The sequence below is a fragment of the Centroberyx gerrardi genome, chromosome 10 (assembly GCF_048128805.1).
Source record: "Centroberyx gerrardi isolate f3 chromosome 10, fCenGer3.hap1.cur.20231027, whole genome shotgun sequence".
NCBI classification, from domain to species: Eukaryota; Metazoa; Chordata; class Actinopteri; order Beryciformes; family Berycidae; genus Centroberyx; species Centroberyx gerrardi.
Window position 1 is genome coordinate 8,603,121 of NC_136006.1, and position 23,541 is coordinate 8,626,661.

A 23,541-nucleotide genomic window follows, 5' to 3' on the forward strand; every position below is an offset into this window, starting at 1 on the left:
GCCCGGCTGTGCAGTGTGTGTGTGTGTGTGTGTGTGTGTGTGTGTGTGTGTGTGTGTGTGCGTGTGTGCGTGTGTGTGTGTGTGTGTGTGTGCGGTGCTGGAGGAGAGAGGTGAAGCGTCGCAGGAGATGTCAGCTCCACCATGCCAGCCTGCCAGCTCCTCTCCTCTGGACCTTAGACCCAGCGCGCATCGCTCATCATTCATGTTTCTTTCCGGCGCGACACTAAGCAGACAATGCGGCTGTTTACTGTCACAACTTTGCTCTTGTTCTTCCTCAAGTCAGGTAGGTTACAGGGTTGTTGTTTTTTAAATTACAACTTAATGGGATTTAAACAGACGCGTCAATTCCCTGCGTCTAATAGCTATCATCTGCCACCAAAACTTCCGCCCGCTTATTTCAGACAGAAGCGGCTGATGACTGATGACTGACATGTTCATTTTATGGTAAATGATAGATTATTAGACGCAGATCAGCGGACGCGCACAGTTTAGAGGGAGGCTTGGTCCTGGACGCTCCCCTGATGTGATTTCTTTAAGATGCAAGCAGATTTCCGCAGATTTTTGCTCTTCGTTATAAAGCTCAAAAGCTGAAATTTGGACTCAGTATAGCGAGTGCCACACCTTGCCAAACCCAATTGACGCCCATGTGGGGTTATTCTCCAAAATGTTCCCACAGCGCTGCGCCTTAACTGTCTGAAATGATCCGGTGAAGTTTTGATATAGAGGCAGTTAATCAGCCGTAGAGCCAGTTCTGATCAATAAGAGCAGCGCTGGATAAAAATGACCTTACCCTGTCCTGTGTCTACCTGGATTCATTTCACCTTGTCTTATTCTCCTTTATCTTTGCGCATTCATCGGAGTGAAACAGCAAAGACGCGCTGTTCTGTGTGCGAATGGGATTTGGAGCCTTTTTACCCTTTTTACACGCTGGACCTCTTTTCAGTTGTTATTTCTCCAGGATTTCTTAACTGGCTAATATTCTAAATAACTTCGTTAGGTCTAGACTACTAACAGAGCATGTGCATTGTGCTATAGGTGTTTTAAGGCTACTGTAATGCAACGCTGTTAAATCTGACATATCAGTGCATTGGAGTAATTGTTGAAGGCGACAAAATGGTAACATAGGAGAATTTGGTTTAAAATCTCATCAAGTTAGCCTTTCCATGCCAGCATCATTTGCAATTTGCAACAAATGCAACAATGCATGTTCAACATTTGTGTCAACATTTGATATTGTCTAGAAGTGTCTCTTATTAAAGGTTTACTAGATATTTTTCAGTCAGTTATAAGAATATTGATAATAGCTTGATTAATGTACCACATTGATGTATCACAGTTAAAATAATGAATATATAGGCTATGATTTAGCAGTGTTAAGGGGGTTAATAGTGATGTTCACATTAAATACCATCACATGTTAATGATTGTAATTAGAGCAATAGACAAGAACCTTAAGCAAAATATTGGTGGTCCACATTCAATATACATGTTGTTTTTGATTAATTTATTGACGACCTAAGGGCATTTCCAGAGGTTCATGAAAACTGTTTCCACTTCTGAATAAATTAATATTCTGAAAGAAAATGAAAAATGCTAGCCCACTATAAACCATTCAGTTTTACAGTACCAAGAATTGGTAATAATGATAGTGCAATATAAAGTACTGAAGCAAGAATGAAATCATGAAATGTTGCAAGTGAACATGCTGCTAAAATTTACTACCTACAACTCAAATGTGGGTAAATAATTCAGCATTCCTGTCATATCAGTTCAAAATGTTAGCAGTGCAGAAGACTAAAAGGAAGAATATTTACTGAACTGAACTGGACACTTCATGATGAGATGATTCATCTACAACAATTCTTCATCATTGATACTACAGAAAATTAATGCAATTTGTACATAAAAAATGTGCAAGTGAAGGTGTTGTTGTTATTGGTGGTTGTGATGGTGGTGGTGGCGATTTCAAACACCCAAAATATTCCTTAACAAAAGCCAATATTCCTCAAAAACATCTGAAATCCAGAATTGGAAAAAAAGACCCAAAAACTTGGGTCTGTCTGTTAGAAAGACGGACAGACAGATAGATAGATAGATAGATAGATAGATAGATAGATAGAACATTGATTGTGTGTGTGTGTGTGTGTGTGTGTGTGTGTGTGTGTGTGTGTGTGTGTGTGTTGCAGGACTGGCTCTGCAGATCCAGTGCTACCAGTGTGAGGAGATGACACACAACGACTGCTCCACCCCAGAGTTCATCGTCAACTGCACCGTCAACGTGCAGGACATGTGCCAGAAGGAGGTGCTGGTGAAGGAGGACGGTAAGTCAGATGGAGTTCATCTCAAATTTTTATAATCTCTGTGTGACAACTTGGAAACAATCATGTAAATGAAACCCTGCCACTGTGGAAGATATGGGAAGCAGTGGAGACAAATGCTAAAGGCGAGTACACTAATATGATTCCACTTATCTATGATTATTTTGTTTTTGCATATTGTGTTTTCACCCATTAGTCAGTCAGTCTGTCTGTCTGTCAGCAGGATATCTCAAAAATGTCTGAACTGATTTCAATGAAATTTGGTGGACAGATCAGCCTTGAGCCAAGGATCAACTGATTCAATTTTGGTGATCCTGATCTGGGATTTCCACCATTAGATAATTATTACAACTTTTTTAGCCATAACTATGAAGCTAACAGAGATAGAGACTTGATTCAAAATCCTAAGGCTGTTTTGCAGGGTCAAGAAATCAATTTAACTTGAAATTTAAGTGATAAGAATGATGTTGTTGGGTGAAATAGCAAGTTGGAGAACAGTTTAGTGTTGGCAAAGGTTGGCACACTCTAAACGCCTTCTAGTTATTATAGAAATCTTAAGTAGGAGCACAGTTTGTGATAGTCTTTTAATTACAGTGTCAGGATGCCCTGTGTACTGTATGTTATGAATTGTACAAGCAATTATTGATGAAGATATTGATGTCTTTCTCAACAAAAGGATGGTTGGAAATGATACAAAAGGAACAGGCTGTATCACTGGCACGTATAATGGTTTTGCACCTTTAATTTGAAAAAAAAGAAAGAAAGAAAGCTTTTAAATGCACACTATCACCCAGAATCCCAGCCCAGTTACCAGCTGATCTGAGATCAGCGTAGACAGGCCTCACAGACGGGTTTTGGCCCTTGGGTGCAGCAGAACTATCAGAGGATGAAAGTCTTAGTTGTAGGTCAGTGTTTGAAATAGCAGTCGGGGCTATAAATTATTTCATTTTCATTTGAATAGAAAGTGTTTCGACTCATGCTCTGCATACATAGGTAAGAGTTGTAGAGTATCCTTTGTATGTTCAGGCTTTTCTAACAGCCTCAGCTCCCGGACATTTTACTACAATATGGTGACACAGGTAGCTGCACCGCTCAGATAATAATAGACTTCCAACTGTTCTCTGCGGCCTATTTGTTCACGGCTGTGACCTTCAGTCTCAAAGGAAACACTTCCCAGCCTAAGGCCACTCTGCAATCTGCAGATGGTCTGAAAAACTTCTTCTGACTCTCAGCAAATAAAAATAATGTTGCAAATTTCCCCAGTGTCAAGCACAGTACAGCTATCACTATCTGGCCGTCTAGCATAGGAACTTTATAATCCACCTGTGGGAGTGTTGTTGTTGTTGTTGTAGTTTCTGTTCTTCCTGGCCATCAGTATATCTTTGCAACCGTTCAGGACAGAGCCATGAAACAAAAACCAGCACAATCAGTGGAGCCATGGGACAACAATGTAACTGAATATGTTGTGGATTATAGTGTCTAGAGAGGCGATTTTAACAGTTTACAAGACTGTAACTCTCATACTGTGGCTTCTATAGGTATGAAATTTAGTGTACATATATGTATATATATATATATATATATATATACAGCTAGCCTTGCTCTACAAATCCTCTTGCAGTTTTCAGAAAACCGATTCAATATTTGACATATTTGCACCAAATATAGAGGATAACATCAGTGGAGTGACATATGAACCGTTCTAATCAGATAAATATATGGCTGCCATTAACCAGTAACTCTTAGGGTGCTACTGTGGGTGTGGGTTATCACAAAATTGGCCATAACTCCACAACAGTTTGTCTAGTTTGTCATCAAGAGCCTGGCACCTGCAGTGTGTTAGAGACAGGTATAGATTCATGCCTGAAAAGGGGTTTCAAAATCCACCAACAGGTGGTGCTACAAATGGCACAGATTAGTATCTTGGGGGCCAGTCACATTCTGAAGGTTGCTTTTGTTTTGTGCATGTGGGTACGACCCATCCCATAATGACTTATAACCAATGTGCGTGTGGGGTTGGAATATCATTCTAAAATTTCTGTTCACATCTGAACCTCTGTTTTGATCATGCTCACCAGCTTTGATGCATGAGTTACAAGGCCGTATGTATGTATGTATGTATATACAGTATGTATGTATGTATGTATGTACAGTATGTATGTATGTATGTATGTATGTACAGTATGTATGTGTGTATGTATATACAGTATGTATGTGTGTATGTATGTATGTATATACAGTATGTATGTATGTACAGTATGTATGTATGTATGTATATACAGTATGTATGTATGTACAGTATGTATGTATGTATGTATGTACAGTATGTATGTATGTATGTATGTATGTATGTATGTATGTATATACAGTATGTATGTATGTATATACAGTATGTATGTATGTACAGTATGTATGTATGTATGTATATACAGTATGTATGTATGTATGTACAGTATGTATGTATGTATGTATGTATGTATATACAGTATGTATGTATGTATGTACAGTATGTATGTATAGTATGTATGTATGTAAGTATGTATGTATATACAGTATGTATGTATGTATGTACAGTATGTATGTATGTATGTATGTATATACAGTATGTATGTATGTATGTACAGTATGTATGTATAGTATGTATGTATGTAAGTATGTATGTATATACAGTATGTATGTATGTACAGTATGTATGTATATACAGTATGTATGTATGTATGTATGTATATACAGTATGTATGTATGTATGTACAGTATGTATGTATAGTATGTATGTATGTATATACAGTATGTATGTATGTAAGTATGTATGTACAGTATGTATGTATGTATGTACAGTATGTATGTATAGTATGTATGTATGTATATACAGTATGTATGTATGTATGTACAGTATGTATGTATGTATGTATGTATGTATGTATATACAGTATGTATGTATGTATGTACAGTATGTATGTATATACAGTATGTATGTATGTATGTATATACAGTATGTATGTATGTATGTACAGTATGTATGTATAGTATGTATGTATGTAAGTATGTATGTATATACAGTATGTATGTATGTACAGTATGTATGTATATACAGTATGTATGTATGTATGTATGTATATACAGTATGTATGTATGTATGTACAGTATGTATGTATAGTATGTATGTATGTATATACAGTATGTATGTATGTAAGTATGTATGTACAGTATGTATGTATGTATGTACAGTATGTATGTATGTATGTACAGTATGTATGTATAGTATGTATGTATGTATATACAGTATGTATGTATGTATGTACAGTATGTATGTATGTATGTATGTATATACAGTATGTATGTATGTATGTATATACAGTATGTATGTATGTATGTATGTACAGTATGTATGTATAGTATGTATGTATGTATATACAGTATGTATGTATGTAAGTATGTATGTACAGTATGTATGTATGTATGTACAGTATGTATGTATGTATGTATGTATGTATATACAGTATGTATGTATGTACAGTATGTATGTATGTATGTATGTATGTACAGTATGTATGTATGTATGTATGTACAGTGTGTGTGTGTGTGTGTGTGTGTGTGTGTGTGTGTGTGTGTATGTTTGTATGCTTGTTTGTGTTAGACCCAGCCACAGCAGGTGACTCTCTGTCTCAGGTCACTTCGTTATCACACTCAGTGAAATTGGGGTTTTTCTCTCCTCCAGATGAGTAAAAGCAATAAGCTCCTGTCTTTGGATGCATGACATGTGGTTCCTAATCCAAAGGGCAGGAACACCGTTCTATAGAGTCGACAGTTCTCTAATAAGAAAATTTCTGCATGAATGCTCATGTACATCCATGCCTTTATCTCCCGGCATTATCATTATTGCTCCTCTACATAAAAAGGAGGGCTTGGAAATCCAACTGACCGCGCCTTATCGCTGTTTGAAATGTAATAGATACATTCACAATTGCACTGCCACCTCAGTGGTTTGGGCTCAAGTGATAAGAATAAAAATCAGAGAGGCTGTTTGATTCTTCCTAAGTATACTTGCCCTTTGATTGCCTCTGTAAGCCTGTGATTGCGCATGCAGCTCATAGATGTAGAAGATGTAGAAGCACTGAAGTACATCCTCAGTTCGGCTGTTTTCTTTCCCCCACCCGAGGGATTAGTCCCTCCACATCCTGAGGGGTTACACAATCCATCTGCTGCCTTGATTTCACAAATGGCCGTGCTCTCTAGCTGGGAAAGTGGCTGGCTGGCAGAACACTGAAGTGCGAGCATCGCTCAAGACAGAACATCCTCTGTTAAACACACACACACACACACACACACACTCTCCATTCAAATGAAGGCTATTATTCTGCTGGGCACTGAGGGACGGACCTGGCCTCCCATCCGAACCCATCTTCTATCACTATCATCATCATTCCCCTCTGATTATGTCTTGAGAAACGACAGGGGAGTGCGCTTTTACTTTGCTGAAGAGCGCTCTTCTCCCACAATCCTCCAAGGGGAGATGATTGTCTTGTTTCAGTAGGCCGGCTTTCATTTGAATGTCAGGTGGGGGGGGAGTGTGTGTGTGTGTGTGTGTGTGTTGGGGGGGGGGGGGGGGGGGTGTCAGTGGACAAGTGATGGACCTGAGGGACTGAGAACTGCCTCAGATGCTCTGTCATTAGGGATGTGGAATTGGCCACCCTTCATTTTCTCAGAAGCCATTTCCAAGAGACAGTAAATTATTGAATGTAATCACACACACACAAAAAAAGGCATGGGATCACTCATCTCGGCCCGTAATGGGGATATTATTTATTGTGCAACAAAGATGTAATACTGGGCTTTGCTTTTTGATGTTTGCAAAACGTTTTAAGCAATAGCTGGAAATAGTGATTCAATTCTCTCGTGGCTGGTTATATTGCATGAATTAAGCATTCTCTTCTCTCTATGAAATATCTGTCGAAAGAAATGAAAAGGTTAGACGGACAAGACTAGAATAACTAACGACTGTTTAGGTCCAATTACATATAACTTGACTGTCATGTGAAAACCTCATAACTCCAAGTTTGGTGATTTTCATGTTTTAACTCTATGGGTTAAAACAATTCTATGACCCCTTGGGCTTTATGAAATAATTTCAAACCCCATTGGATAAACACAAAAGTACCTGGTGGTCAAGCTGAAAGCAAGGCTGTTTTTCTGATATTGACATTTTAGAGATGCGAGTTTTTCACCCGACAGCGACGACATCATGACAGCATCCCAACGCAGTTATGTTGCCAAATAACTAGAAAGCATTCAGTAACGTGTGTGACAACTGACTGAAGCCCAAATGCTAAGTGAGATCTTCATGAAACAAAATCACACAAAACCAACTGCCTGGTCCCAATAACTACCTTGAGCTAAATGTTTAAAGGCACACAGATAAATATGTCACAGTTCCCATCTGTCACTGCTAGTGTGCCTCAGTCTCTCCCGCGGTTTCTCTTCACGCTGAAGATGTGTTATCGTCACACAGTATTCTGAGAGGCAGCATGCTAAGTGGGGCGGCGATGACAAGACAAATAAGCGTAATGACTCCCCTCAGATTGCTCTGAAAGGCAGTCTGAATATCAAGCGATCGCAGTGAATGTGTCACAGCGTGGCGCTTTGCAGGTGACGCTGATAAGAACTCGGTAAATACCTTCTCACTACGGCTGAGGAGAAAACGATGCTGCGCTTTGCTTGGCTGTGAAGTCTTCCGTTTGCTTCCCTTTGATTGGATATTACAGATATGAGACTGAGTAGGGATGAAATGTGTCAAAGATTTCATGTGTAAACAGGGGTGAGGTGTCTCTGCTGTTTTAAGGGTTTTTGTTCAGTGTGTACATTCAGCTTCAACATGTAAAACACATTGTAATTGTTCATAAGATCGTAACTTGTTGAAACTTCTGTCATCCTACTAGCACTAGGTCTATTTTTTTGGTTTTATTATGCTATGAAGAAGAAGTATGAACAGCTTTGAACCGGCTGTGAATTGGAAGCAACATGCAGCAAAGGATTCCTCTCTTGAGAATTTAAATCGCTCCATCAGATAGACTGGAGTGCCAAGGCTCTGCTGCTTATGTAATGCAGCTGTTGGATGCCTTGCTCAAGGGCACGGTGTTCAAAGATGGCAGTCGCTGATGCACAATGACTAACAAGGCTGGAAGTAACAAATTACAATTACTCTCATTACTGTAATTGAGTAGCTTTTTTCCATAATTGTGCGTTTCTTGAATCAGTCACTTTAACTGGGTCCTCTCTGCGTTTTAGAATTGCATGGAAAAGATCACATCTAACAATCTTTTCTTTTGTAAATCTGCAAATGCTTTTACTCTGAGTGCATTTTAACCTCCTCCACCCTGCCGGTCCCGCTGGTGGAATCATCATTACATATGCATGTTTTGCGGCCAAGCTTTGTTCAAAACCACAGAACTTTATTTTAAATTCTAGTCAAGATCCCAAGGTTTCCAAAGATACTAAATATGTCATGCTGAATTATATGGAAATGTGTATAAAATGATGCACGAGACATCTAGACTTTTTCCATGTGTAATGGTGCAGCCATAAAAACAATGGAACAAGCGTTGGAACAAGCAGATACAGAACATGTATGTGACATTGTCGTACAGTATGGACAAAAATGTTGAAAATGTTTTTTATAACTTTGAAGCTACTTGAGGGGAAATTTAAGGGGAAAACCAAGGGTGCAAGGGGTTTTAAATTAGCTACTTTTTACTTCTACTTAAGTAAAATTCCAAAAAAGCAACAATACTTCTACTTCAGCAGGATATTTTGGTCCTTTTTCCACCCCTGCTGACAGCGTCCTGGACCAGTTCCAGTTACATAATGGTAGTCAACTGGTGTGAGACCGTGTTCCCGGGTCAAGCTGCTGTTCCTGTTTAATAGTCGCAGAACAGAACAGAACAGAACAGACAGCGGGACGGAGCAGAGCGGAGAATGCAGCAGTGTCCGCCCAATTTCACTGCTTATCTAAATTAGCTATTACTATTCATGAAAGTTAATTTACTGTATCAGGAAAAAAGGAAATGAGAACGCGGTTAGTCACAGCGGTTTACATTCACAGTTGGCTTTAATAGCGCAGGACTCTGAATGGCTCCTGAAGTTCGTACGGCTTATGATTGGGAATGCTGCGTTCCTGTGAAGTTTGTCAGCAGAGTGGAGATTGATTTGGATACTCAGGGTTTTTAAGAAAGGGAGATTGATAGATAGATAGATAGATAGATAGATAGATAGATAGATAGATAGATAGACAGACAGACAGACCTTAAAGTCAAATCTGTGTCCTCTGGTAGAAGTTGTTCCTTGACACTGTCAGACATTTTCACTGATATTTAAAGGGGTAATAAGTAAGATTTTTACTGCCCCATAACACAAAACGACCATAATAGATCTGGGGATTGATTGGGTTGTTGATCAATACCAAAGACTCAATGATTACTGATCCTGAGATTTCTGGCTTTCAAAACTCAGTTTCTGTTTTGGAACGAAGGGCCATGGTCTGTTTTACATACTAGTTTATTGGATTAAAGATATTTTCGTGAAGAAGATTTGTGAATATATCTAAAACGTGGTCAAATAAATTCCAGATTGTATATGTGAACTCATTAAGGCCTTAATTTAGATTCAGTTCACTCCATGGTCTTGCCCAGTCTAAAGGAATGTATCCCTAAGTGTTTGAAAGCTGCTATATAATTTGATAACTTTATTTCCGGGTGAATCTTTACTGGGTTTTATCACCGAAAATGGCTTCTAACCATTTTATCGCCCATACAGACCATTTATCTGGATGACGTCTTTATGTTGCTTCATGTAACGACTGTCATCTAATTTCACTGCCTAGTCAAGTTTGATATAGATGGATTATAAACCCCATACTGCAGACTGATACATGTCTAACATAGGTGATTACGTTCATTTACAGCAGCAGGAATATATGAGCCTCGTCAAGACTGTTAGCCTCTTAAAGGGACATTCCACTCAATGTAAGAACTTGCTGGTATATTTTATGCCTTGTGTCGACCAGTGTTCACATCACTCTTTCCTGTAACTGAATAAAGTAAGGCATTACTGTTCCGATTTCAGTAATCACATTACAGTTACTGATCTAACAGACAGGTCGTTACTTGTGTTTCATTCTTTAGCCTCTTTAACCTCTTTATTGGCGTGATATCTATGAAAGTTTCCTCTCATCACTTATCCTGCTTTCAAGTCATGTTGGAAATATCAGAATTACAAGTAGAGCGCACATGAACAAGCCAACAAAGTCAGAAAGTTGGAATCTAATACTGTAGGCTCTATCTTTGTTAAAAACCTTAAAATAATATCAGTATTTAGACACTTCTGCTGGTAATGTGGGCTTAGCTCTACAATATTTATTGGCCCAAAGAACGCAAGTAAGCCTAGCACAATCGTTTTAGAGTGTAACGCAAAAGTAATGTAATGAGTAGAGTAACTAATTACTTTTCTCTGGGAGTAATAAGTAAAGTAATTCATTACTTTTAAGAATAGTAAGTATAACGAGTAATGTGTAATTTATTTGTTTTTTTCCAGTAACGACCCCAACACTGGTGTCGAGAACCGTCCAGTCGGTGTTATGAACATTAACACCTCTGTCCCAAAGCAAGAACTATGACTTGAACCAATTATGTAAAGAGATAAGTCTGGAGCTTCTCCATAGACAATGAATAGGGAACGACGGTAAACTGAAAGAGGCCAGGGGGGTTTTCTGGGGATGATGATATGTTTTCTGGTTGAGAATTGATAACACCACTGCAGAATACATATTATTTCAGTATAATCACTCAAACAAACATGCTGTGGGTTCATAGAATCAGTCTGCCATTTAATGTCAATGGAGCAGCTCCAGATTTTATACCTTGATGATATTTGAGACTGGGAGAAAGGTCTTCATGGCTGCAGGTATCGATCGGACTGTCATTGTCAGTCAGTAGGAATACAATACTGCATGAAATCTTAACTTTAAAGGACATCTAACCTGAGATGGCAGCATCCCCACCTACAGAATATCAAGTGCTTGGTGTAACACTATTCTGGGCTTTTGTCAGAACCACAGAAGTGCTGCCAGCGTCTTCGTCCGCATATAAAGTTTTGCTTGATTTGTTGGCTGAAATCTCATTTACAAGAGAAATCCGGAAGGTTCTCCAGAGACTTTGAGATGCCGGACTGTTCAGTCTTCCTCGTGCATCCTACCATGGCGGTTCTCATTAGACTGAAGCGTGTGTTTTCTCTCAGCGCTGGCAAGCTGATTAGAATTTTTCACTCTTTTCCCCCATAAAGTATCTCAACAGGATAATTTAGATTGAAGTGCTGAATGTTCGAATTCCCACGCACAAATTAAATGAAATCCCTCCCAGCGGAGAGAAAAAAAAAAAATGTCTCCAGTGCAATTGCATCTTGAATCTTAACCGTGCCTCATGCAATATGAATTGAGTGTTTCCCTGTTGCACAGTCTGAGATTTATTGTGGTGATATTTGCCCAATAAATCCGGCCCATCACTGCATATATTCTCCATGCTCAAAAGCCACATAATTGTCGAGTATGGAATACAATCACCATGCATTACACAGTATGATATTTGCATACGCTTCCTGAATTTCAATGACAGATACAAGTGCTTCTGGCAGTTCATAAGCTCAGGGTGATGAATTAACTCATTAGAAAATTAACATTATAATCTAATTATGCAGTTTTACAGTTCGAAGAGAAGTCTGTATGATCTGTAGTAGAGTTTGGCATTGTCTCCCCATCATGTACACATAAAACTTTTTAAAAAGGTGCGAACTGGAACCGAAAATGATTTCCCCATAAAAAAGAACCATTTCTAGTCCCACAAAGAACCTTTCAAGAAGAACCACATAGTTCTTTGGGATATTAAAAGGTTCTTAATTCTTAGTTATTGGATGGTGGGTGATGGCATAAATGTGGAAAATAACCAAACTCCCCCATAGTATATATTGTGCAATTGCAAATGAGGCTATAAGGGCAGATAAACAAAAACACAATGCAGGTGTCTAAGCAAAGGAGTGCAGAAATGGTTCTTCTATGGCATCACTCCAAAGAACCATTTTCGGCACCTTTATTTTTCTCCGTGCAGGATGTCAGAAAAAGTCCTTTCCCTCTGATGCTTACACTTGGATAAGATTTTTCTTTTTTTTTTTAGTTTACTTGATCTGCGATAACTAAAAGTTGGAGAGGAGAGATGCTTTATTGCTGCTTCAGAGCGCCTGACAGCGTCCGCTCCACTGAAATATTCACCTGAACGGAGTTGCTCTGGGTGTTTACAGGATGAGGTGTTGTCTGAATCCTTTTCACAGGTTTAGCATTGTATTTGCAGAGCAGCAGCACTATCGCCGCACATTTATCTGCCGGGACGGCTCCAGTCTATTTGTGGATGCGCTGTGAAAGTAATATTTCACTTCGGTTTTTCATTTTTAGTGCACACCTTTTATAGGAGTTCATGGACCACAGTCATTTGAAAGCCTAAATCTAAAAAAATCATGCTTTTAACAAACATAGAAGTATGCAAGTAGGCCAAGGTAATAGTACTTCATTCTGGAAACACTCATTTTAAAGAATTTATGCAGCTTTTTTTTGCAATTATCGATATTAATTGCTTGAAAAAAAAATGCTGGTGGTGACAGCAGATCATCAGGACTGCTGCTAACCTCTTATTGAAGCATACAGGCTAAAAAGTGACATTTTCTAACAAAATGGAAAATTGCCTTTGTTTCATGACAATTCGAACCAGACAAAATTCTAACTACAAAGGTTGTTTCTCCATTGCAGTGTTGGTCACACACATGAGGTGTTGGGAATTACATTTAATATTTTAGGCTTTTAGTTGACGCTGTTATCCAGAGTGATTTAGGGTTTAATTGTTTTGCTCAAGGACACTTTGGCAGACAGGTGGCTGTTGATGGACGTGCATCGGCTGGGAGTCAAACCCATGCTAGTTCAGTTACTGGAGCTGGTAGGGACTCAGTGCCTTGCTCCAGGACACTTGCTACAGGGTATTGCTTGTGGACCTGGGGGCTTGAACCAGGTCCAGTTTAAAGGCCGTCTTCTCACCCTGCTGCCTGGCTGTGCGATTTCAAAATAAACAGAGTATGGGCCAAAAAGTGAGTTTTGACAGCCAGAAATCTCATAATCGTTGATTCATTGGTATTGATCAGCAACCCTATCAAATCCCTGCAGATATATTATGGTCATTTTGTGTTATGGAACAGTAAAAATCGTATATATTGCTTTAAAAACTTTGGCAAGGGATCTAAAACTGGTCAAATTTATTTGACTTTTATTATTTCATCATTGAGAGCATCTGACAGGAGGCACTACAGTTTGGTTTGAGGGGACTGAAAATTATTACACTGGACTGTAAAGACTGCATCTAGAATCATTAACATAACATCACCATAGCACATTACCTGCTGTAATAGGAAGGTTCAAAACGTAAGCAAAAACAAAAGCCACCATTTACATGGATCTATGAAAGGTTTATGCTCTCACAAATCAAATAGCAGACACAAAAATCTTGTTTTCTGATCTACTAACACATTTGTGCCATGTGATTGTAGAAAGACTGTTGTTTTTAGGCTGTATTGTCTTTTTATTGTGTGTGAAATTAGAGAGAACAGAGCACAAGCATTTCATTGTATTTTAATGAACACGATCATAAGCTAGATGTTGAACTTGAGTTAGATATCAATTCTATTAAAAATGGATTCATAAAATAAATAGGAATAAACAGTGACCTGTTCAAAGCAGTAAAAATAGTTAATGTGATTAGTCAGTTTGAGGGGAAAGAGCTCTACAATTATACATTCTCTCTGCCAGTGACACTTTCCACTTTAATTGCAGCACATTTTCCAATTACTGCCTGTCCTATAGTCTCTTGCTATTTTCCAATTACTGTTCAAGATAAAGACCAACAGATTATGTGTCCATTCACACCCATAGGAATCTCTCTGTTGAATTCACGGCCTGAGTTATTTCACAAGTTGTTGCATAGGTTTGTGTCTTAATGTTGAGTTGTGGCGATGTCAGTGATCATGTTAAGGTTTTGGATGTGGGAGAATTACAGAGATCCTTTGTAACAGCCGTCAAGCCAAACTATAGCCTTCAGAAGCTGTAATTGCCTGGTTCAGGTCCTGTCTCTAGTCTCTCAATGGAAAAGACAGAGAGGTCTCGCGTCCCTCGTCTGACAGCTACGCTCACATCGAAGATATAAAGCCAGTATGAGTCAGGTTTTAATCTGCAGGCTTTGTGATATGATGGGAAATTTTCCTTCCAGAGCTTTGCACATGAAAACCTAACATTTCACACTTTGTTAAGATTGGATTACTCAACACCTTTTGGGAGATCCAGTGACATTTGCAGTAGCATCGCAGTGGGACATGGGAGGATGCACACATTAAATAAACATGCAGCTCTTTGGGCGTTGCTCTGCCTATATCTTTGGCACTCGGTGGGAGAGAATAGTGAAACACAACGACGGTTATGGGAAGTGTTATGTGCTCATATCTCAGTTTCTTTGGAGTAAAATGTCATGCCAAATGCTGAAGCCTCCCTCCAGTAACTTCACAAACAAAATCACTGCTTTACAGTTCAAAATGGGGCTAAAAGCTGATCCTGTCAGTTTAAATGGTCACGGCTGAACATCACCTCCCTGATTCCCCTGCTACACAACCAAACCTCATTTTGATTTGGATCGTGGCTGCTGGAGATACAGTTGTACTTTCTTTTCTTTTTTTTTGAGATGGACCCTTTTCAGAGGAGGGATGAGGTCAGTGGAAATGGCCCTTAATGTAGGTCTTGCGCTTTTTGCTTTGTCCTTCACCTATACTATAACCACCATATACATTTCTGCACAAATTTACAGTAAGTCACACAAAGAAGTTATTCAAGTTGAGTTCTATTCCAATATGCTACTGCATTTTGGGAAAAACGTCACTATCAGAACTCCATTACTCAAAATACAGATCATCCAGTCTCTAGCAAATGTATCGTTTTATCATCCAAGAACTTAAGTTAAGTTAGTTTCCTTTAAAATGTGTCATCATTTAATATTGTGCTACAATCATGTTGTAATTAAGTGTGATTGGTAGCACGATAGGACACTTTTTTCAAATGTTGGATATCTCATTTTTGAATGAAACTCTTAAAGAGGCAATAAGTGAGATTTTTCCTGCCCCAAAGCACAAAATAACCATAATAGTTCTGCGGGGGGTTAACAGAGTTGTTGATCAGATGGTTTTGGAACAAAAGCTTCTCACCTCCCATTGGGATTTCAAGACTCTCCCAGTCCGCCCTCCTACTGGCATTTTCAACTGCTGAACAATGGCGGACGCTGCTCCGAGCGAGCGACCAGCATCACAAGATATTTCAGCTGCGAAGGCTAAAAAGCCTCGTTCTCAAGCCAAAAAAGCAAATGATAAAGCAGTATTATTGTTACAGTATTTTGCATGGTGATATATTACCTCTTCTCTAGATGTTTCTGTTGGATCTCTGTTTTGATGAGGTAGTTTACTAATCTGTATTATGGAAATGTAACTTTATTGTTTGTGCCAAGTAAAAGCTGGGGGGGGGGGGGGTTCTAGAGACTTGTGCAGGAGGAGATAAGTTCTAGCAAGTAGCAATTCCTACTGTTCGCCAATAGAGGTCGATAAAGATTAGAGTAGGTAATGCCCCTTTAATTTGTTCAACGTCAGGTCTGTGCAGGTGCTTCGAGGAGAGAGAATGTAAATGTTCTGGGAATGTGGCCAAGTATGTCGTTCTCATTCAATATCTGAAGACGCTCAAGACCTTAGGCTACACTTAAGTTTGTCATTTCAACATGATTTTTGAGATTTTATTCAAAAAAGCTGATTTTATTGGATCACATGGCTGTATGTGGCCTGAAAATGGCTGTCTGCTGTGGCTGTATTTACTTACTTAAATCTACTGTATGTCTGCATTACTCTCTGTACATTGCTTGTATGCACATTGTGGCTAAATTGCATCCAGACTACATAGAATAATGATTATAATGAGAGTCTGACCATCTAATTTTGAAGATCTAACAGCATTGCGGACAAAATCAGATTTTTGTGAGTCCAGACTGTCATTTAATGCATCTTGGCATTACTGGATAGTGTAAATAGATCAGAAAGTAGTGGTCATTTGAATGTCCCTCACTGATCCCTCTTTACCGTCTTAAAAAGGTAGAAAAAACAATTAGTGTATTAGAGTAAGTGTCTGGTGCCTTCTGGGAGCTGTAGTCCAGATCAAAGGGCACTGATAAATTTACATTAGTATACTGAAAATGCCAGGATTTCAAACTGTTTTCTACGTTTGATTGAGAACAATCCGGAGAAGGAATAGAATCATAGTTTTTTTTTAAACATTGAATTAATTTCCTTACATGTAATCAATTACTCAACTTCTGAGTACATGGTATGTGCCTTAGACAAGCACAAGAGACAATACAGTTCTATTTTTTGATCGCTAAAGTTTTCTTAGGGGATCCTCAAGATGAAAGCATGAATAGATCTAATTTTGCTTTCATTACATGTGTCCATCTCTGCCTGTCTCTTTCACACCCACACATACACACACACACACACACACACACAAGCTCTAACCTGCTCACTATGAGTCTAATGCGTCCATTTCTGTCCTTATTGCAGGAATACACTACCGCAAGTCCTGCGCCTCTTCCGGAGCCTGCCTCATCGCCTCCTCTGGCTACCAGCAGTTCTGCACCGGCAAGCTGAACTCGGTGTGTATCAGCTGCTGTAACACACCGCTGTGTAACGGGCCGCGCCAGAAGAAACGACCCCTGCCGTCCACTGCCTCCCTCCCAAGCAAGCCACTCTTCCCCATCCTTCCTCTCTCCATCCTCTTTGTAATTTCCTCGACTCTGTGCTGACAGACCTTTGGACGCTGAGTGAGAAGTGTATTGCAAATGCACAAGGAATTACAGTGGAGAAGACGTGAACTGGAACTGAATTCGCTGAGACAATGAAGAAGACACACGTTGAAATGTATATTCTTGAAACAGTGAGGCATGTATTATATTTGCTCTCCCAACCCCTCTCCCCAGGCTTTTTTTTCGTTGCGGCTTGCCTCCAAAGTTTAAAAGGTCAAAAGATGTAGACGGGACCGGGGGATTTTACCATCAGATGTGTCAACAAACAGATCATGGTGCAGCTACATGGCGGACTGGATGAGGCGAGGTGAGGTGGAGGACATTACCGTGGATCAAACAGACGCAGAGTGATGCGGCTTCCAGCTAGTTTGTTGAACAGCAGGTGGCTCATCCGCATTTGTCTTTATTAACATACACCAGGAGGTCAACTGAGGCGTCTTGCAGGGAAGATTTACTGTACAGCTGAGCTTTATAATTCACGCTCAGAGGCATAGACTTATCCTGTTAAATAAGTTATATGAATACCATTAAATGGAACAATCACACATTTTGCTGTATATTTCTGAATTTAAAAAAGCATATAAAATGATAGTGTTTCATGATCTTGGAAAGATATGTGCAGACTGTCCAAAAACGTACATGCCAGTCCATATATTAAACTGAATTACTTGGCAAAACATTTGATAATTCTGAGGAGAAACCAAACTATTGTACTTAGTCTTGAAACCCCTGACAGGTACAACACTGTACAGTTCATCACAACATCTCCTCCGTCTGATAGCACTAGCAAGACACTAACATACAGTGGAAGCCATTAGAAAAGTTTCTACCCTGCAACTCTCCTCCGCAACCTGATCTCACAGAAAAACGTGAAATGAACAAGACTTGTTAACACCAAATTAGGTGTTGGTGGCACAAAAAGTGTTAAAACTCCATTTTCCCAGCACGAAGCGGTTGCATGAAGGAGGCATGAGTATAAATAGGAAGTAGTCTCACGCTGAAGTAGCGCGGTGGAAAGTAAGGGTGTTGTTGTCAGAGTGGTGGATGGGCGGATAAGTTTGGTTCCGGGTTTAATTCCCAGCTTGTATGAAGGAAATTTCTACCAAATTTAAATTTTTTGTGAAAGTGTTTCTTATTTAACCACGACCAAAGCCTTTCCCTAACCCTAACCAAAGTGGTTTTACTTGCCTAAACTTAACCATTTTTAACCAAACTTTAGCTGAAAATGCCGTGTCCAAATCCTGCTGTTGTCACAGAATCCAATTTGTGGTGGAGGAACACAATTTTCACATAGTTTTTGTCCACAGTAAGTAAGTTCGTGCTCATTTCACAACTTTTTATGAGATCATGCTGCTCCTTCACTAGTTCTGCAGCAGCCACTGCACTATCTGTTCTCAAATGTTGTAGATAGAGCTGAATAAGCTTTTATAACACGCACAACCCCTTTCAAACTACTTACCAGATCATTCTTTACACCTACTGATGGCTGAAAAGGGAACACAGTCTGAATGTTCCGAACAGTTCCTTCTGAACAGTAGTGCAGCAAGCATGCAGAAACATGTGGGACTTCTACACTGGAGACATCTGTAATGTCTAGGACTGTCTGGGATAATGGACGACTAAGGACTACACAGGGAGTTTGTCCCATTGATCATCTTACCCAATATGTAACGAGAGGATTGGCACAAAAATCATCTCTGTGTCTCTGGTAGATAGTTCTGTCCGGTTCACATGCTAACGCTTTAGCATAGTATGTTAAGTAATCATTAGGCGATTAGCATGATCCAAAGTACTAGTAATCCAAAATTGGTAATTGTTTTTACTCAATGGCCTGTAGATTCATAACTTCTGAAAAAAAATCTCAATCTTCATCATTAGTGAAGTCCATTACAACTGTGCAAAACCTTTAGCTGTCTGGCTAACTTAACTCACTTCCTGTGTAAACAAAACAAGTTAAGGTCAAAGTCTCATAGGAAGAGAGATCTTCTGGCATTGAAAGTGCGTTATTTTTGTCAAATGTCTATTTTACCAATCCCTTAAACAAGCTTGGCAGGCATTATCTCACTTGTAAGTTAATGCTGTTTGCCTATGATTAACATAGGCCTACTGTATGCTAAAGTGTTAGCATGAACACCGGACAGAGCTAACTACTGGACTCACAGAGATGTGTCAATCATCTCATCACATATTTGGTAAGGTGACCAATGAGCCAATCTATAGTTATGCTATTTTTAGTTGGTGTGGCCATGGTTCAAACTGTGAATTAATCTTAAGCTAAAAACATGATAAATATTTCTGTGTTGCTGATTTGGGCAGTTCATCCCAAAGTTCTTCTTCATTTGGAGGTATCTTTAACCTGAACTTTGACCAAAACCCCTGGGGCTTCATGCTTAACCTTAACCCCTAAATGTTTAAGCTTTTGTATAACTCTTTTCTGAAATGATAACAGTTTCAGGTTTCTTAACCATAAGTTAAATATGCCCTTGAGAAGTCCCATCATGCTTTTCTATTGTGCCAAATTGTCAACTCAGTGTGGTCTTTTCATGGAAATCACAAATTTAACTCTTTGTGTTGTGTTTACTGTGTATAAAGAATATCCCTATCTTTGTTTCTGGAGGCACAACACAGCAGTTTGTGTCATGTTTTCTTTTCCCCTGTTTCTAGTGTTGAATTAAACTGTACAGCACCTTATATTTCAGTCTCTGTTGGTACATTTGTCTTTGTTTGGGGAATCACATCCGACACTTCAGTCAGAGAGAGGGACTCCTGAGTGTTTGAAGCCACTCCGGAGTCACTGTTGCTCTGAAAGGTGGTGAAGGAGGGAGGGGTTTTCTCTTCTCCTTGCGTGGAGCCATTCCCCCTGTTGCGACGCAGCGACTTGAGCAGCAGGGGCCGGAGGGAGCGTGCAGAGGCGGCGCGGGAGCTCTGTACGGTGCGCCTGTTGACATGTTCGATGGTGAGGCGGCACCGCAGCACCTGGACAAACACCTCCCTGAACTGCCTGGAGGAGAGGTTGTACAGGAAGGGGTTGAGGACGGAGCTGAGGTAGAAGAAGGTGTCGGCCACCGGGTGAAGGGTGATGTAGCTGCGGAAGTACGACATGGTCCAGCTGGACTTGGGCACCGCCGCCGTCATCAGGCGACGAATCTGGTTGGGCAGCCAGCAGACCATCAAGGCCCCGACAATCAGACCTGTAGATGAGGAAGGAAGGAAGGAAGGAAGGAAGGCAGGAAAAGAAGGAAAGAAAGGAAGAGGGAAAGTCAGTGGGATTGTCAGAAAGAAGGAAAGTCAAAAAGGAGGAAAAAGAAGGGAAGAAAGCAGGAAAGTCAAAAAAGAAAGAAAGAAAGAACAAAGCAAGAAAGAAATAAGGAAAGAAAAAAGAAGGAAAGAGAAGGCAAGAAAGGATGAAGGAAAATAAGTGGGAATGTCAGAAAGAAGGAAAGTCAGAAAGGAGGAAAGAGATAGAAAAGGGAAGAAAGCAGAAAAGGCAAGAAAGAAAGAAAGAAAGAAAGAAAGAAGGAAAGGGAGAGGGTAAATCAGAAGCAAAGCAAAAAGGAAAGAAGGAAATTCAGAGGATGAAAGAAAGGAGAGAAAGAAGGAAAGTCAGGCAAGGAGGAAAGAAAGAAAGACAGAAAGAAACAAACAAGATTAATGTTAATTGTTTTTTCTTTAAAAAGCCATGATTGCTAATACGTTGAAACAGATACAGTGATACTCTGTTTAAAAAATACAAAGAAAAAAAAACGAGTGGAGCGAGCGGCACACATCACCCAGCGCTCAAAGATCAAACAAATTGAACTTTGAACCCCCCAGTCGCTGACCTTCCAATGGCTTTATGGTGCATTCACTCTGAACTCGGAGAAAAGCGACTTCCAACACGGAGAAGTGCAACAGAACGGTCGTTCGAGTCGGAATTCCCAGTTGGAATTTTGGGCAAGATTCATTCCGCCCGAGTTCACCGACATAAACACAGCTGACGTCACAGCATCAATCTGTACTTAATAAAACTTGATTTTACTTGATATGTAGTTTTTGTGTTAGGAAAACATGTTGTAACAACTTTGTAGTTTCCATTTGTAACGTAATTCAGTTGACTTGTGCTTCGTTAGTAGATAGAAGTCTTTGCTAGTATCACTAGAGCATTAATAGCTACCGTTACCGTTAATGGGTAAAGGCTGTTGCGTCCATGTTTTCCCGAGAAGACACACTGGAACGCATTTAGATCGGAACTCAGTAATTCCAACTCGGAACTATCGACCTCCAACTTCCAATGGAATGTACCATTACAGTAGGTGGTTGCAGTACATCCACCATCTTTGTAGTCCTGTGATGATTTCCAAAATGGAGGAAAAGCTCAATCAATCCTTCCCCTCAATTAAGGGAAGAAAAAATCAGTATGTTATGTGATAAATTACATTACATGGACTGAGCAGGTAGTTGCACAGAAGCCACAGGCGGAGGTAAATTCTTCACTGGTTTTCAGTTAGTACCTGCTGACTCATCATCAACTCCTCACTTACAACGGGTGTGTTCCCCACTGCTTTTAAGCAAGCCCGGGTTACCCCGCTACTAAAGAAACCTACACTCAACCCATCTCAGGTTGAGAACTTTAATCAAGTCTCTGAATTCCTTTCTGAGAACAACCTGTATGATCCTAACCAGTCTGGCTTCAAACACGGACACTCTACCGAGACTACGCTCTTGTCTGTAGTGGAAACACTGCGATCAGCTAGAGCTGCCGGTCAGTCCTCTGTTCTAATGTTGGCTGCCTTTGACACGGTTAACCACCAAATCCTCCTCTCCACACTCGCTGAGCTTGGCTTCTCAGGATCTGCTCCCCGCTGGTTTGAGTCCTACCTCTCAGGGAGATCCTTTAGAGTGTCTCGGAGAGGGGAAGCGTCTAAATCCCACTGCTTGTCCACAGGGGTACCTCAAGGGTCAGTGCTTGGACCCCTTCTCTTTTCAATATACACCACCTCACTTGGTGCAGTCATCCGCTCACATGGCTTCTCATACCATTCATATGCTGACGATACCCAGCTCCTCCTATCGTTCCCGCCAGACGACCCCACAGTCTCGGCACGGACATCGGCATGCCTCACCGATATCTCGGCATGGATGAAGGAACGCCACCTTCAGCTTAACCTGTCAAAGACTGAGCTCCTTGTCATCCCAGCCAGTCCCTCTGTACAACAATAGATCAGTATCCAGCTCGAATCAGCTCAGCTCATTCCCGCAAAGTCTGCCAGAAACTTGGGTGTCATGATTGATGATCAACTAACCTGTAAGGAGCATGTGGCTTTTGTTGCACGGCCATGCCGATTTGCCCTGTACAACATCAGGAAGATCAGACCCTACCTGTCTGAGCATGCAGCACAACTCCTAGTACAGGCGCTTGTAATATCACGTCTTGACTACTGCAACTCCTTACTGGCAGGGCTCCCGGCATGTACGCTCAAACCTCTGCAGATGATCCAGAACACGGCGGCGCGTCTGGTCTTCAACCAGCCCAAAAGAGCACATGTCACTCCGCTGTTCATATCCCTCCACTGGCTCCCAGTTGCTGCCCGCATCAAATTTAAGTCCTTGATGCTCGCCTACAAAGCAGCAACCAAAACGGCTCCTACCTACCTGAACTCCCTCATTCAGGTGTACGCTCCCTCCCGCTCACTACGCTCTGCCAAGGAGCGGCGCCTGGTGCTGCCACCACAACAAGGCCCTAAGTCTCTAGCCAGACTCTTCTTCTGTGGTTCCTCGGTGGTGGAACAAGTTACCAAACTCAATTCGATCCGCAGAGTCCCTCTCAATCTTTAAGAAAAGGCTAAAGACCCAGCTCTTTAGCGAACACCTTCTCACCTGATGGACTGCGTAATCCAAAAAAAAAAAAAAATCTTTATCTGCCTCTATGCACTCTATGCACTGCCAGAACTTAGCTTTATGGCACTTACTCTCATTGTTCTCTCCTGACTAGATCCTTGCTTGTGTTGTATTAAAACCTCATATGTACGTCACTTTGGATAAAAGCGTCTGCCAAATGGGAAATTGTAAATTGTAATCTCATCTGTCATGTCTGAGTCATGCGTTAGTCAGTCTCATCTAGTGTTTATCCATTTCCTTGCAATGCTTTTAATGTGAATCACACTGTGACCAAACAGCCATTCAAAATGTACTGTAATTGTTTTGATTGGGACATAATTTGCTGCTGAGGAAAACGGATATCCACACACTTATTTACAAAAGGTGATCCGGGCCGGGTGAGG

General features: G+C 40.4%; 2 protein-coding genes across 2 annotated transcripts in view; one reads left to right on the forward strand and one right to left on the reverse strand.

Moving 5' to 3' along the window:
• Positions 1 to 191: 191 nt before the first annotated feature.
• Positions 192 to 17,281, forward strand: LOC139928937 (ly6/PLAUR domain-containing protein 1-like). Its single transcript, XM_078286257.1, has 3 exons — positions 192 to 283; positions 2,187 to 2,321; positions 17,040 to 17,281. Exons 1-3 carry the CDS (start codon positions 235 to 237, stop codon positions 17,279 to 17,281), a joined length of 426 nt encoding a protein of 141 aa, XP_078142383.1. The 5' UTR covers positions 192 to 234.
• Positions 17,282 to 19,969: 2,688 nt separating this feature from the next.
• gpr39 (G protein-coupled receptor 39) overlaps positions 19,970 to 23,541 on the reverse strand; it is a 29,473-nt gene continuing 25,901 nt past the window's right edge. The window contains exon 2 of the mRNA XM_071921699.2: positions 19,970 to 20,472. Coding sequence (XP_071777800.2) covers positions 19,970 to 20,472 — 503 coding nt within the window. The remainder of the gene's footprint in view (positions 20,473 to 23,541) is intronic.